Here is a 15931-nt window from a genome sequence, read left to right as displayed (position 1 = left end):
TTCCTCCTGCCCCGCACATCCCCCCCCCCCTCCCCAGAGGCTACCCACACCCGGGGGCTCCGCGTTGCCCCTTCCCGGCAGAGCCGACCAGCCCCGGCGGACTTTCACCCGCGGGTGTGGCGTGAGGGCAGAGGAGGAGGAGGATGGTTTTTCTCTGCGTGGGCAGCCCGAGGGCAGGAGGCGGGTGAGCCTTCGGGAGGTGGCGACCGGGGCAGAGCTGCCCCCCGAACCTGCCCCTAATGCCCCGTCAGGGCTCTGCCAGCCCCCACAGTTCAGTTCAACCAGGGTCCCACGGGGCACGGGTGGAGCAGGAGGTGCCCGTGACCCGCCCACAACAGCGTTAATAATTCCATGACGCTCATAGGGTGTCATCACATCTTTACACCCGTTTTAACGGGGACAGACAGGGCGGGGACGGGGAGGAAACCCCACTGGCCTCTTATTCTTAACATCAGTCTTCAGTCAAGTCCCCAAAGTCAACGAGCAGCCCCTCGTCTGTGACAGCAGGAGAGCAGAGTCTGGCCGGCTGCTTCCCGGGCACAGACCGGGACCCCCGCTCCCACCCGTGACCAGGCTCCAGCATCCCACAGAGCTCCCTGCCCGGGCTACGGGACCGGCGGAGGGGACGCCGGGCTGGCGACAGTCTTGGCAAGAGGAAAACCACGGTGCGTGTTCACACTTGCTCACGTTCACGCTCTCCCTGCCGGCACCCACGGCCGTCCCGGGTGGGGATCCACTGCGGGACCGTCCCGGTGGCTGCGGGAGCCGGGCTGCATCTGGCACCCTCTCCTGGTCAGCGAGGGCCAGGTCCGCGAGTTCCGTTTATTCTCATTCTCCCCTTGCTTGCGGGATAATTGAGGAGAGAGGAAAGAAAAGGAGCAAAAAACCCACAACCAACCCAAGACTTGTGGGAGACCCCTCCGTGTGGCTCTGTTCCTCTTGGCTCATCCCTCCTTCCAGCCCATCTCCTTCCCTGTTTCCTTCCTTTCGCCCAGGATTTGGGGAGGGCACAGCTGGCTGCCTGCATATTTCACTCCCGTGCTTCTGCAAAAAAAGCCCACGAACTACCCCAGCCCACTCGTGGGGGATAAGGGGCACCTGAACAAGCTGCCGGTGCTGGGCAGGGCCGGGGCCAAGGTTTGCAGAGCAGCCCTGAGAAATGGCTCTGTCCCTTCTGTCCCTGGAGGGGACACCCCAGTGCCAGCAGCCACACGGCGTGGGGACAGTGTCCCGGGGCAGACAGGACACCCTGCAGTGGGGTGGGAGGTGGGCAGAGGCGTGGGGGTACGGGGGTAGGATGTGGCGAATGAGCCCTTGCTTTCTCCAAAAACAATCCTTCCAAAAATAATCCACCACTGTGCACCAGCTTCCTCTCCCCAGACCCTTCCTGATGGACGGGGGGGATCGGCAGCCTCCAAAGACACTCTTCTGTAACTCTATTTAAACTCAGCAGCAAGTTTCTCAGCATCCCCCAATTTCTGCCCATCCTTGGTGACTTTCCAACCAAGTGACGCAGCCACATCCCTGAGCACGGCACTTCCAGGCAGCGTCCTTTTATGTCCCAACCTCATCTCCCCCAGCTCCGGTGACACAGCCCCGCAGCAGCGATGGCCCCGCGTCATATTTCTGTGTGTGGTGTATTTGTTTTTGGGGCCTGTTGAATGGCAAATGCGAAAGGGAAGGGGACTCCTTCCTGTTCTTTCAGAGCTGGTCGCTGTGCCCTGCTTGGCTTCAAGGGAATAGCCGGCAAAGCGGCCGCTTTCACAAATAATGGCTTCATTAGATTGAAAGAAGTGGACAGTGACCTCTCCGAAATGGACTTTCTGACCCCTGCTGACCTCTGGCCCTGGCTCTGACAGCCTGTAAATCTTCCCCCTCGCGGCACGGCCGAGGCGAGGGCAGGCAGTGCTCTGCCAGAGCCCAGCGCCGGCGGTGCTGCCCATGGTCCGGCATTGTGGACCCCCGTGCAGGCAGCACAGTGCTGCCTGGGGGCTGTTGGCTCCGGCCAGGTCCTGAGCCCGGCAGGATGAGGCCTGAGGGATGTGCAAAGCCCAGGCACATGGGGTCACAGCTTTGGCAGATACGGGGACTGGTGTCCTGATGGTGCTGCAAACCCCCATCAGGGACTGGTCCCGAGGAGCTGAAGGGCCCTGGGAATGGTGTTGTCCCGGCTGTGGCTCCAGTACCACCTCCCAGCACAGTCACCATCACCACCTTCCATCGGGAAGGCACAGGCCAGCTCAAAAGCAGCCTCTGAGCTCCTGCCAGGGAAAACTGAGCCCTCTCCCTGCCCATCCCAACCCTCCTGGCTGCACACAGACGTGCACAAACCTCCTCCAACCCCCACTGAGCCCACCTCCACCTCCCTCCCGTGGGCACAGACCCTTCCCTGCAGCCCCCAGCGCTTCTTTCCCCACCCGCACAGCCCAGGGTGCTGCCAACCACCACACAACCTCACCACCCAATCTGCTGGTGGAGAAACTGAGGCACGAGGGGGATCTGTGGCCAGTGGGTGCCTATGCAATGGGAACCTACGCTTTCCATGCAGGCTTGGTGCCCCACGCTTCCCAAGGCTGGCACTTGCCCCCCCATGGCACAGCCCCAGTGCCAGCAGTGAGCCCCTCGCATCCCAGAGCCTCCCGCCTCCCTCCTCCCCATCCTTGCAAGCTCGCCGCTGACCTTTGGCTACGAAGCAATCAATAACAGAGGCCACGGTGCCACTCCTCCCCCTTGCTGGCCCCCCGCACCCCCTGCTCGCCCCGTGCCTCTAACGAGCTCAGCCGGGATTGAGGGATGCTCCAGTACCTCCCAGCGCTGGGGACACAGCGCTGCGTGTGCACCAACCTACCAGAGACACAGGTGTGCTCCCAAGGATGTCCTTAACCAGGCACCTCCTTCCCAACACCCCAAAAATGCTCCCCTGGGGCTACTTTCCAGCTCTGGGGTGATGGTGGGTGCCCCACACCTCTGGGTTTAGGGCTCTGGGGTCCCCACGGTGGGGATGGAGCGTGGCTATCCTGCTGCCATCAGAAATTGGGCTACCCAGGGCATCGGCCCTGGAGGAGGGAAGGATGAGGAGCACACGCGTGGGGTGACCTGCCGGGATGCTGCCCGGTGCCAGGCTTCCCCGTGGCTTTGCTGCCTTTCGGATAAGACAGGAGGGGGTAAAGGCAGGTAGAGACAGTCCTGGCCTGAAGCAATGGGTCATGCCCAAATTCAGCAGCTCCTCTACACATCCCTAGCTCCCTTTGATAAAAACCCTTGGGCAGCAGCTGATCGATCGGCTGCAGAGCGGGGATTGATCAGGATTTCAGCCCCATACATATTCCTGCTCTCTGATAAAGGGAAATCAATAGCTGAAAGAAATATTCCTCCGAGGCAGCAGACTCCAGCAGACCAGGGCTCACAAGCCTTCCCTCACCCCCTAAATCCCCCCACCCCGGTTCAAGCCTTGCTCTCCCCTGACAGCAAACCCAGGCAGTGGGAGAGAAAATTGCTTTGGGGGAGCTGGCTTGGGGGAAGCCTGGCAGGACGTTGAGGAGGGGAGGCAGAGCCTCTCCTCCTACAGCTGCATCTCACCTCCCAAAGCATTGGCCTGCCCTGCAACTTCCTCCTCCCACTGGTGATCTGGCAAAGAGGGTTTTCCTCTTTCTTGGGGTGCTAGACACACTCCACCCACCCAAAGTCCTGGGCAGGGTGACACCTGGGGAAGCCGAGCTGCCTGGTACATCCACAGTCCATCACCTTCAAATGCCAGCAGCTGTGGCCAACACTGCCCTGCGCTCAGCCCCTTCCCCAGTGCTGAGACCTGGAAACTCATTGCAGGTGTGGCTGGAGCAGCACCCTCCAGGTGCCTGTCCCATGGCGATGGGGTGGGGGCAAACAGCGTTCAGCCGGGGAGGGCTCTGCCTGCAGGCGATACAGCCCTGTGTGCCCATGGGTGCAAATGGGCACAGGTGCTCACCCCTGCAAAATACAGCCTGGGGGGTGGCGTGGGTCTGGGTCCAGATGGACCCTTCTCATGTCCTTGCTCCTGCCGTGCCTCAGTTTCCCTATCCATAAAATGGGCCTCATGCCTAGGAGCTTTCAGGTGCTTTGAGACCGCCTGCGGGGACGTGGCTTGCGCCAGGCACCTTCCTAGGGACAAAGCCCAGCTCAGTGTCACCCAGGGGAGCCCAGGGGCTGGGGTGGCCCTGTCCCTGCCACCACAGGTGCCCCGAGAGCCCAGGGGACACGGGCAAAGGCCTCTCCCTGGAGCATCCCCATCCCCGTATGCCACTGCAGAGACCCGACGCACTTGGTGCACCTCAGCAAGCCCCTGCTCTCCCCACTGGGGCCAGACACAAAGCCATTTCTTATCAACACCTCAATTTATTTTAAGCTCTCAAGCCCTTCCAGGAAAACTCAACTCGAGCGAAGCGCAAAAGAGCCGGGAAGGGCTGGCGGTGTTTCCGAGAGGCACCCGCCGGCGCTGCCCCCGCACCAAGAGCAACTGCACGTCAAGGGGGAGGTTTGGGGACACCTTGTCCCAACTCCTGGGCACGGGGATGCCACCAGCACCCTACGCTGCCAGGAATTCCAGCTCCATGGGTGGTCCAGGGACCGATGCTGGATGCTGCTGCTGGGATGCCAGCAACATCCCTGGGTGCTGGAGGGGTCAAGGCAGGGGGGATATGGGGGGGTTGTGCAGGTCACACATAGCACGATCACATTAGGTCTCAGCTCCGGCCATGAGCTGGTGAGCTGCTGCCACCGGAGATGCTTATCTTGAGCCATCGCGGGCAGGCAGGGAAGGTGTGAAATTTTGGAGGGGTTGATGCTCAGGCACCGAGCAGCACCGAGTGGGTGCTGTGAGCTCGGGGTGCAGGCAGGGGTGATGGCGGTGCCCGCTGTCTTTTTGAAGTGCTGGCAGGGAGGAAGCAGTGACATCTCGCTGCGGTCCCCGAGCACTCGCTGTCTCAACCTCGCCGTCCCCAGCACCCTCCTTCCTCCTGCCCCGCTGGCGGGCTGCTAACCACCGCCTGGGTGCTCGTAATGCACCCAAAGCCCTGCAAAGCTGTCCCCTGTGCACCCTGTCATCCCCCCACCACCCTGCCGTCCCCTCCTTGGGCACCCTGCCACCCCCTTGAGCACCCCATCACTCCCCCAGCACCCTGACATCCCCTCCAGGCTCTGCGGTCCCCCCAGGGTTCTGGGGGTGCTCTGGGGTCCCAGGACACATTATCCCTGTCCCAGCCCTGCCTCACCTTCCCCCCTCGACCCCAGCACTGTTTTGGTCTCCTGTCTTGATCTCAACCTCTTACTTTTCCTTTCCCTTCCCCTTCTCGCTGTCACCTTCCCATTTCCCCCCGCCTGGAGGGAGGGTGACAGTGGGGACCACACTGCAGCCCCCCCCGGGACACCCCCAGGTGCTGTGGGGCTCCCTCCATCCCCATGTGCCCCCCCCCGGGTGCTGTGGCTGAGCTTGTCCTCATCCTCGCAGCCTGCCCCATACCTTCATCCCTCCCTTTCCACACAGTGACTCAAGGCCCAGGTTTGCCCCAGTGTCCCTCCAGTTCCCCCAGTGCCTGGGGAACTGGTTTGCCCTGGGGAGGACCCTCCCCAGTGCTGACTAAATCCTCCCCGGCCAGCCCCGGCGGTGCTGAGGGACGTGGCAGGGAGCTCCCACTTCCCCCAGAGCAGCAGCCAGCTGGCTCGGCTGGTTTGGCACGTACATGTGCTTGCACACGCTTACACACGCATGCACACACACACTAACACATTGTAGCCGGCCCCGGGGGCTCCCAAGCCCCCCCATTGCTGCCCCTCATGGGAGCCCATGGTGCTGGAGGGATGCAGGGGCCGGATCCTGCTCCTGTGCTGGGGCCGGGTCAGGCCCCGGGTGCAGGGGGGGCCACTGGGGAGCCCTCTGTGTCCCCTGTGTCCCTGGGGCTGTTCCTGAGGGGACTCAACTGGTACCCACTGGTACCACTGGGAAGTGGGGCTGTGGCCCTGGGGTGGCTGGGCAGGAGCCACCAGCCTTCCCCTTCTCCAGGGAAGGGCTGTGGCTGCAAGACCCCATGCAGGAAAATTTCCTTCTGAAGCAAACTGGTGTGAAAGGAAGTTTGTGCCCCAAAATGTCTTCCCTGCCACTCCCCACCTGGGTTGTGTTTCTCAAGCCAAACAGCTTGTCACTGTTTTCCCCGCAAAGGGTGCTGGAGGGAGAAAGAGAAATTGGCCTTTTCTAATCTTTCTCTGTGGAGCAGCTTTTGGGGAGGTACTGGAGTGGGTGTGGGACTTGTTCACTCCCCACTGGCACAGGAGCAGGGCAGCTCCTGTGGGTCAGGGACCCCACCCCGGAGAGTGGGCCTGGGGCTGCCATCACAGCTGGGAGCTGCTACGTGCGCTCACCGAGCACTTCTCCTCAAAGCGGTGACCATGTTAGCCACCAGTAGGTTTCAGAGTTAACGCCTTGTTTAAGGGGAGCCATTCATGTGGTCTCAGGCTGCCAGTCAGCCCCAGCCAAGGCTGCTGCTACTCCCGGCACTTTCTTTCAGGCTCCCTGTGCAGCCAGGGTGGGTGGCTGAGGTCCCGCCATCCCCATGATGGGTGGTGATGGCACCTCTGCCACCCCCGGCCGGCGCAGGAGAGCCCGACTGTGCGGAGCTTGGGGCTCTGCTGTGTCCCCATCCCATCCCGCACAGCTCCCAGTGTCCCCAGTGCCCTCAGCACTGGCAGTGGGGAACAACACGGTGACCTCCCTCTGCTTTCCTGGGGATTTTCTGCTACGCGGGGACCCTGTTGCGGTGCCACCAGCGGCGGCTCCCGGTGCTGGGCCGTGCCCTGGCAAGGGAGATGAGTCCCTGCCATTGGGGCCACGTCTGTTAGAGACAACCCTGTCCCACCTCCTCCTCTTCCTCCCCGCAAAGAGGCTTTACCTCCTCACCTCTCCAAATTTAGCAAAGGCCCCCAAACGCGGAGGTTTCCTGTTCACACTCTCGGCAGCCACCGAACCATAACGCGGCAGCGGCCGGGGCTCATCGGCAGCCGCGGCACCAGAGCGGAGCAGGTAGGAGCCACCACGCTGCCGTGTCCCACAGGGATGTCCCCACGCGTGGGCATCCCTCCCGGGTCTCCCCTTTCCAACTCCGCTGCAGACCCCAGCTCCCATCCCTCCGGCGCGGGGGCTGCCATCGCCGCTGTTTGCCATTTTACGGGGTGCAGAATCGGCTGGGGGGGACACACAGAGCTCTTCGGTGCTGGGAAACGGCGATGCCGGGTGGTGTACGGCTTTGCTTGCCAAGCTTGGGCTTCCCCAGCCCGTGCCGCAGACCTGGATTTTAGGCTTGACCGTTGCTTTGGGTTTAGTTAGCCCAAAAACAAGCAAAGGCGGGGAAAAAATGCCTGTTTGCCTTCCAATGGCTGGGGAAGCGAGGGGCCGAGCTGACGCCACTGCCGCATCCCAGCCGCAGCTCTGCTCCCTGCCTGGCCCTCGGTTCACGCTTGGCAGATTTGGGAAACCCTTCTGTAAATACCATTTTTCTCCCAGTGATGGCTTTTCGTGCTTGGGGTTGGGGTCGGTGCCAGCACCATCCCCAGGGCACTGGGATGTGGCCGGCCACCGCACAGCCCCAAGCGCTTGCCCAGTGCGGCCCCTGCCAGGACGGGGTCCTGCCCCGCTCCCCAGCCTTGCCCCACTGGAGGGCTCAGCCCATTGGGTTTGGGGGTGCGGGATGGGGCGAGGAGGTGGCAGAGCCCCCCCAGCTCCCTCTGAGTGGTTGCCGGTGCCCCCCCAAACTGGCCGTGGGGAACAGCGAGGTCGTCCCGCAGGACAGGTCACTGCTCAGGGACATCTACACCGGAGGGGACATCTGACGGGCAGCCCTCCTGGAGGGTGAGTACTGACCCCGCTGCCACCGCCGTGGTCCCCCATCACCCCACAACCGCCCCCTCACCTCTAGCACCTGCGGGGACACCCTGACCCCCCCCCCCAGCAGCCCTGGGCTCCGTGGGGAACAGCTCAGGTCTCTGCAGAGGGGAAACTGAGGCACGACTGCAGGGATGCTGGCAACCAAAGAGCCTGCTCTGCAGGCGGGGGGTGGTCCTTGGCCTGCACCTCATTTCCAAAACCACCCCCAAGCCGCAGGGCTGGGGTTTGAACCCCAAATCCCCCATGCCAAGAGCTGGTATCTGTGGGATCCAGCTCCGTAACTCTGCTCTGGGTCCCAGCTTATGTGTCCCCCCACAGGTCTCCTGGCCAGAGGGGACCCCTGGCCCCCCCTCGCCCCCCGTGGCCCCCATCACGGTGCCTGGAGGTGCTATGTGAACCCAGACCCCCTGGTCCCCGACCTCCTGCTCTGCCCCAGCGGCCTCGGCATCTACTTCTGCTGCCTGCGGCCGCTGCCCACCCACCCCGAACTCCCCGCAGGGCACAACCGGGAGCCCACCCGGCACCCACCACCACTGTCACCGCCACCACCGCAGCCCCCGTGGCTCCGTGAGGATGCGGCTGGGAAGGGGATGGTGTTTTCTGCTTGGGCTCTTCTGCACTCCTTCCTCCCCCTGCTCTTCCTCCCTGCCCTCCTCTGCCTCTTCCCTGGGATGTGGCCGGTTTCTTGCCCCTCATCCCCAGGGGCTGGGGCCAAGCTGCTGGCTGTCCCCAAAAGGCTCCTGGCCAGGGCTGAGGTTTGGCAGACCCCCCCACTTCCCCCAGCAGCAGACCCTCCTCTGCCTCCCCTCGCAGCTGCCTGCACCCCTGGTCCCACAAATCTGGCAGCGGGTGCTCCTGCCTGGCCCTGCAGACACAGCTTTGCTCCTGCTTGTGTTGGGCTTCCCCCCCCCCAGCCCCTCATCCCCAAACTCCCCGTGTCCCCCCCGGGCTCCCTGCTGACCCCTTGGCTGCTCCTCTGCCCACAGCCCCCAATGCCACCAGGGCCACCAGCTGCGGGACCCCCGCGGGGCTGGACATGGCCTCTTTGCCAACGCAGCCCCTCTGCACCGAAGACGTCCCCACCGGCGGCACGGAGGAGGAGGAGGAGATGAGAATCGAGGCTGAAGAGCTGCAGGGAGCCACGGAAGACTGGAGGAAGGAGCCCTTTGGGCGAGCGGAGCTGGTGCCGGCAGGGGTCTGCCCACCCTCCCCGCTGCCCAGGGAGCTGAGGGTCCACCTGGGTAACCTGGGCCCCCTTCTCCTGCCCCAGCCGTGCCTCTGCCTCTGCGGCACCCACAGCCCCCTGCTCCTGCTGCCCCTGGCCCACCTGGGTGACATGGGGACCCCAGGGTCACCTTCGCAGGGCTGCGGCAGTGCCCTCCTCCAGCTGCCACCCTGCCCACGGCTGTGTGGGACCCTCCTGCCCAGCGGGTTGGGCGCTCCCGGGCTGCCGAAGCCACCGGTGGGATTTTTCCCTCTCTGCCAAGGGTCTTTCCCCTTCCCCGGCTGCGGGGCAGGGGGGTGCCCGCCGCCATGGGGGGGGATGCCCTGCTCTGCCCCGCAGCCGGAGGTGCCCAGCCACGGCGTGGCCAAGCCGCCTGCGGGCATCGGGCCGTACCTGCTGGGGAAGGCCGTTAGCAGGAGCAAGTACAAGTGCAACATCTGCGCCAAGAGCTTTGGGCAGCTCTCCAACCTCAAGGTACTTGGGGTGCCCCAGCACCCGCTCTCCGCTCCCCCCCCAAGCCCGGCAGCCCACCCCTCCTGCCTCCCTAGGGTCAGCCCGCGCTGGGGACAAGGGACAGCGGTGGCTTGTCCCAGCTGCGCGGGCAGGTCGTGGGCCTCTCCCCGTGCCTCCGTTTCCCCCCCAGCAAAGTCTCCACCGGTGTGAAGTGCACCGAGATGGGCTGCGGATATACCCCTCTGTGCTCCAGCCATGCCCCGGGAGCTGCGGCATGCTCCCAGGAAGGGGGAACTGGGGCAGCCCAGACTTCTGGGTCCCCAGGTGCCCCCCCCCATAGCCCTGTGCCCCCCCCCCCCCCCGGCAGGTCCACCTGAGGGTGCACAGTGGCGAGCGGCCCTTCCCGTGCCCCATCTGCAAGAAGCGCTTCACGCAACTGGCACACCTGCAGAAGCACCAGCTGGTGCACACTGGCGAGAAGCCCCACCAGTGCCCGGTAGGTGCCCACTGGGTGCCAGGAGGGTGGGTGGGGGGTTCTGAACCAGGGTACAGCACCCACTCCAAGCCCCCCACGCTCTCGCCCCCGCAGACGTGCCACAAGCGCTTCAGCAGCAGCAGCAACCTGAAGACCCACCTGCGGCTGCACTCGGGCGAGAAGCCCTTCCAGTGCCACCAGTGCCACGGCCGCTTCTCCCAGCGTATCCACCTCCAGCTCCACTGGCGCCTGCACCAGCGCTGGCGCCCACCCCCCAGCCCCCCACGGCCGCCTCACCCAGGCCAACGGGTGCCCCAGTCTGGATGCTGGGTGCTTGGTGCGGGAGGAGGAGGAGGATGAGGAGGAAGGAGGGAGCCGGCTCGGCTGGGCTATGGTGCTGCTGCAGGGCTTTGTGCTGGGGGAGATGGGGAAGGGGCTGCCCAGGTGGGCAGGGGTGGACGTGGGGACCTGCCGCTGTGTCCCCAGGCAGCAGCAATGTCCCCTGGTGGGGCCCGTCCGAGCTGGGACAGCCACGGGGGCTGCGCGGGGGGGGGGCTGCGGCCCAACCTCAGACCTTCAGGGCCAGGAGGAGCCACCACCATCACCCGCCGCAACCCCCAAACTCCATCAACGCAGCCTCGGGGACAAGGACCGAGGAGGGTCCCCCCCCAAGCACCAAGCAAACCCCCGTCCCCAAAGCCCTCGGGGGTGTCCCCCTGGCCAGCCCCACGTCCCAGGCCATGCCTGTGCCCCCACCCTGCAGCATTACCGCCCCGGGGCTGCCCCTAGGGTACAACAACCCCCCCCTTTCCACGGAGAAAACTTTAGTTTCTCAGCCCCCTCCACCCAGTATGCCACCGCCGCGGCACTCACGGAGACCTGTCGCTGCTTTCCTCGGCTCGGTGTCACCACCAAACCCTCCCGCGGCTCCGTCCAGGGGTGCAATGCCAGGGTGGGCATCTCCATCGCTGATACCTCTGGGTGCTGCTCCCCACACCGTGCCGGCACCCCGAGCATCTCACTGACACCCAGAGGACACGACGGCCCCGGCTGTCCTCGCCTGCTGCCGAGGTCGGGGCCGGCGAGTGGCATCCCTCCCGTGATTTTATTCAATAAACATTTCTGCCTCTGCAGCTCACCCGCCCTCGGCAGGACCCAACCGCAGCCCAGTGCAGCTCCCCAGGGAGGGGAGAGAGGGTCCCCGCGGCCCCCAGGACATGGTGTCCCTTGGAAGAGCATGGGACATGGGATGGAGCCAATTCCTCCGGTGCCGGCGGGCAGCACGGCTCGGTGCCCTGCCACCACCACCCCCCTGGGTGGGGGGCTGGCAGGGCTGCCTGGAGCCCCCCCTTGCCTTTGGCTCTGGGGGTCAATGGGCTGATCCCCCCAACCTGGGACCAGCACACGGTGGGGGGGGGCTTCAGAGACTCTTCCCCAGGTTGGGTTGGGGATACGGCCCCCACGGGTGTCCTCAGTGGCACGCGGCTCCTCCCCAGGGGTTTCACAACCGCGTCCCACCGGCTCCGGCAAGGTGGGACGGGGCAGAGTCCGGCCAACCCGCTCCAGCCCCAGCCATGACCTGGTGTTTCTCCAGGACGGCAAAGCCAGCTCAGCAGCGGGTGGAGGACGGCCGAACCGCGAGCCCCCCCATCCCCGGCCAGACCCTGGGTCTGCTGGCCAAGGTGCAGAGGGAGTTCGGCTCTGCCTCAGTTTCCCCAGCACGTGAGCGGTGGCACCCAGAGCTGGGTGGCCCCGGGCACCCCAACCAGAGCCGAGCTGCGGCCGCTTGTGCCGGGCCGGTGGTGGCTGAGGAGGCTCCCGGGCTGGGCCAGCAGCCGGGAGTGGTGGCCCCGGGGGGAGGCTGGCACCGCAGCGGGGCACCCGCGGGTGCTGGGGAGGAGCGGGAGGGCAGGGTGAGGATACAGGGAGGGTGCTGGCTCTGCTGTCGCTCCGAGCCTTGCCGGGAAAGGGCCCTGCGCCCCGGGGTCAGGTCTCCCACAGTGGCCCAGGGCTACTGTGACCCCCCACTCCGTCCCCAAACCAGCGTGAAGACCCTTGAGAGCCTCAGCTTTCCGAGACCTGGGAGACCTCCCAGCATTAGGAGCCTCCCGGGAACGTGCCGCAGTGCTGGTGGGCTCCGTTTGGGACCCCCCACGTAGTCAATTAATTGGGTGCAATCACAACCCTGGGGACCCCCAGCCCTTCAGCGCAGTGTGTTGGGACCCCAGCAGCCCCATGGCCCAGCCGAGCCTGGCCAACGCGGTGACCCGGCTGGCTGGCTGAAGGTTCGGTGACAAAGCTGGTCACTGAGATCCCCTTCGACGTTACCGTCACCCTCACCGAGATGGGTGGCAGGGAGGGAGCCAGGGATGGGCTGGGGTCTGGGGGGGGCCCCAGAGCCACCCAGGCCGGCTGGGCTCCCTCCTGGCGCTGCTGAGTCGGAGGAAACGAAGGAGCTGGGTGCCGGGGAACCAGCCTGACCGGCTCCCCGGCTGTCAGCACCTGAGGAATGCCAAACCTTCGCTGCGCCAGGGCTGGGTGCTCAGGGCTGGGTGCTCAGCGGGTGACTCTGCCGGTCCGCCCAGACGTGGCGTGCAGGGAGCAGCACCCCCAGTCCCGCTCGGCACGGCACGGCACGGCACGGCACAACACGGCACCCCGCTTGCCACCCAGCCGACACGGCGGGACCCTCGGCCGGCAGGTACATGGGGGTGCAGGGTGGGGGCACCCCCAGGCACAGGGTGCAGCCTGGGCCGGTCCGGATTGCGGGGGTGCTGGTGCGGAGGGGAGCTTTGCGGTGCTGGGAGCCAGAGAACATCGATGCTCCCATCCCGGCTGCCACCCATGGGGGCTACCCGGTGCTTGCACCCGTGCCCCAACTTGGTGGGTGCTGGGATGGGTGCCCACTCCCCCGGGATCGGCACCGGCCAGGTGGGCACACGGGGCTTGGAGGTGGGCGTAGAGCCCGGTTCTGCCCCTCTCACCTTCAGTCCCTGACTTTGGGGGGCTGCTGGGGTTATAACCCCGCTTCTGCCACCAAAGTGTGTCCCCAGAGCCACCGGAGCGAGCTGGGGCTCCTCCGTCTCTGGTGGCCTCGTGACCTGGGCTGGGGGGACAGCGGGACTCCCCCGTCACCCCTGTCCCCCTCCTTCCCGCAGGGCACGTGGCTGCCTGCGACACGGCTCGGCGGGTGGGTGGCAGGGGCAGCGAGGGGAGATGGCAATTCCACTGCCCTCGTTATGAACCCCAGCCCGCGCAGCAGCCACCCAACCCAAATCCTTGATTTTCCTGAAGGCGGCAGGTCCGCTCTCACCTCGCGGCGACTGGGCTCAGCTCAACGTGGCCGGAGGCTCGGCTTAATCCGTGGTCACCGGCTCAAAGGCAGCCACAGCTGCTGCCCTTGGCCCCTCCGTCTCTTCTGAATATTAAACGGCACCTTGTGGCTTTTACTTGGGTGCTGGGAGACCCTTTGGGATGATGGGAGGCAGCAAACGAACTGAGTGGGTTGGCTTGGCTTGGACAGGGGGGATTAATTAGCCCCCCTGGGTGCTGGGTGCCCCGGCTGTGGCAATACCACCGGGATCCAACGCGGCATGTCCTGGCGGGCAGCGATGGCCGGCAGAGGCAGCTGGGAGGCTGCAAGGTCTCATCCTTGTGTCCTCGTGTCACTTCTTTGTGTCCTCATGTCACGTCCTTGTGTCCTCATGTCCTTGTGTCCTTGACCCGCTGTTGCAGCAGGAAATATTTTAACAAAAAGTGGGGCACTGGGGCAGAGCAGGGCTCTGGGGTGAGCTCCTTGCCCAGAGCCAGTGGGGCACCGGGCTGCCCGGGGTGGCACCGGGTGCCAGATCCAGCTGCAGGGATGGGATGGGAAAGCCAGACCTGGAGATCTTTGGAAATCCGACTCTGGGCAAAAGGTAGCCGTGATGCTGAGTCAGCAGCTCCTGCCTCCCCCCAGCACCCTGGTGCTGCGTGGAGCCGGCATCCCTGTCCCGGTGCCACCCCAGGGCCATGGGCACGGCGGGGCCGGGCACCGTCAGCGAGTTCTTGAGAAATCAGCGCTGAAGCAAGCCTGAGGTGCAAACAGGGGCCAGACGGCTCCGGCTCCAGCTCCGTTGGGACGGCAATATTGGAGGACAGAGAGGGGCCACGTCCCTGGGCAAACCACGCTGCCTTGGCACCGCTGCCCCTGGCAGGAGCTTCCCTGGTGTGGGGGTCCCCGTGTGCCACCGCAGAGCCCCCGGCTCGGGGCACGGGGGTTCCCACCAGCCTGACCCTGCTCTTGGCCCTTTGCTCTGCCACCCGTCTTGTCCCCAGCACATTTAAGGAGCTTTTCCTCCGCACCGCCCAGCGCACCCATCCCTCTCCCACTGGCGGATGCCGTGACCCTGGGGATCCAGCTGTGACCCTGGGGATCCAGCTGTGGCTTTGCCAATGCAGCTGTGGCTTTGCCCATGCAGATGTGCGGCCCCACCCAGGCTGGTCCCAGCCTCGAGCGGTGCTGGCTGTCCCAGACGAGGTCTCATCGCCTCCTGGAAAATGACACAAACTCTTCCTATCTGTACTGGAAAGACCTGCCGGGCCGGGGAGAGCAAGACGCAGAGGGCGCGTGGCGGACTGGCAGAAGGGACAGGCAGTTGCCTGCACCCCGTGCTTCCCTACCTGCCTCGGGCTTCCCTGACCCCCCTGGACCCCCTTTAGGGACTGGTAAAGCCCAATCTGCAGCCGTTGGAGGGAGCCCAGCCCTGGGTGGTGCAGGATGAGACCCTCTCCCGAGGTGTCCCCTAAGGAAACCAGCCCTGGGGGCTGTGCAGGGAGGTGTCCCTGTCCCTGGCCAGAAGACCCCAAGCTCAGCCTGTCCTTGGGCTGAGCCCAAAGCCCTGTCCTTGCCGCTGTCCCCGTAGCCGGGTGGTGACACCGAACAACTCCTAATTGGGAAATGCCGGGATGCTTCCGGCTCCCTCCCCGGCACTTGCTGCGTCAGCTGCTTCCCAAACCCAAACCCAGCAATAAAACCCTTCTGGGGCAGGGACGCAACCACGGCACAGCGACGCCTCCGCCGGCATCCCCCGCAGCCGAGGTGGCGTGGGTGTCCCTGTCCCCTGCGCTGCGCCCTGGGCACCACAGGGATGCCCACCTTGCGGCACTGAACACAAGGGCACGGGAGCTGAGTGCTGGGTACCAGCTCGGATCAGGGTGCAAGTGCTGGGTGATTAGTGCAGCTCATTTTTTCATGCCAATGGGGCTGCAGAGGTGGATGAAGCCATCCCACCTTTGCCGGGCAGCAATAGGGAAGGGTCAAGGGAAGATGCTGCTCAGGTTCCCACCTTCTCCTGCAAATCCTATGGCTGCCCCAGCCCCGGACCCAGTCCCAGCCAGGCCCTTTCCCCCACAGAGCAGCTTCTATGTTGCTTTTTGGGCTTGTTTGTTTGCTGCGTTTGCTGACTCGGCGCAGCCCTGCTGCCCGCCTGACTCATCCCACAGCTTGGGGCACGGCACCGCTTGGGGCACGGCATGGCCTGGCCGGATCCTGCACACTCACCTGCACCATGCCGGCCCGCTGGGCTCTGCCGGAGCCCACCTTGGTGGTATGGCGGAGCTTCCCACCATCTCTGCTGGATGCAGAAGTGTTGGCACAGGCAGGCAGAGGGGGCCACGGTGTCCCCCCATGTCCTGCACATGCCAGGATGGATGACATGAGCACCCTGAGAATTGCAAAGAGCCCCAAAACCACCTCCTGTGCTCATGGGACCCCCCCCAAAATGTCCTGCAGGATCAGAGGGACGTCTAGAGGGTTTTAAGGTCTGGCTCGGGGTCCAGGGTGGTTTCTGCTCAGCTCTCTCAGGGTCTCCTTCTCTCCCTGCAGCTC

General features: G+C 65.0%; 1 protein-coding gene across 1 annotated transcript; it reads left to right on the top strand.

The window, feature by feature from the left end:
* Positions 1-7251: 7251 nt before the first annotated feature.
* On the top strand, positions 7252-11182 carry ZNF683 (zinc finger protein 683). The gene is made up of 5 exons (XM_075048653.1): positions 7252-7258; positions 8228-8476; positions 8896-9608; positions 9955-10083; positions 10177-11182. The coding sequence occupies exons 1-5, from the start codon at positions 7252-7254 to the stop codon at positions 10420-10422; spliced, it is 1344 nt and encodes a 447-aa protein (XP_074904754.1). The 3' UTR covers positions 10423-11182.
* The last annotated feature ends 4749 nt before the right edge of the window (positions 11183-15931 follow it).

The sequence above is a fragment of the Buteo buteo genome, chromosome 16 (assembly GCF_964188355.1).
Source record: "Buteo buteo chromosome 16, bButBut1.hap1.1, whole genome shotgun sequence".
In the NCBI taxonomy this organism is placed as follows: domain Eukaryota; kingdom Metazoa; phylum Chordata; class Aves; order Accipitriformes; family Accipitridae; genus Buteo; species Buteo buteo.
Note: the sequence above shows the minus strand (reverse complement) of the source record. Positions and strands in the feature narration are given on the sequence as shown.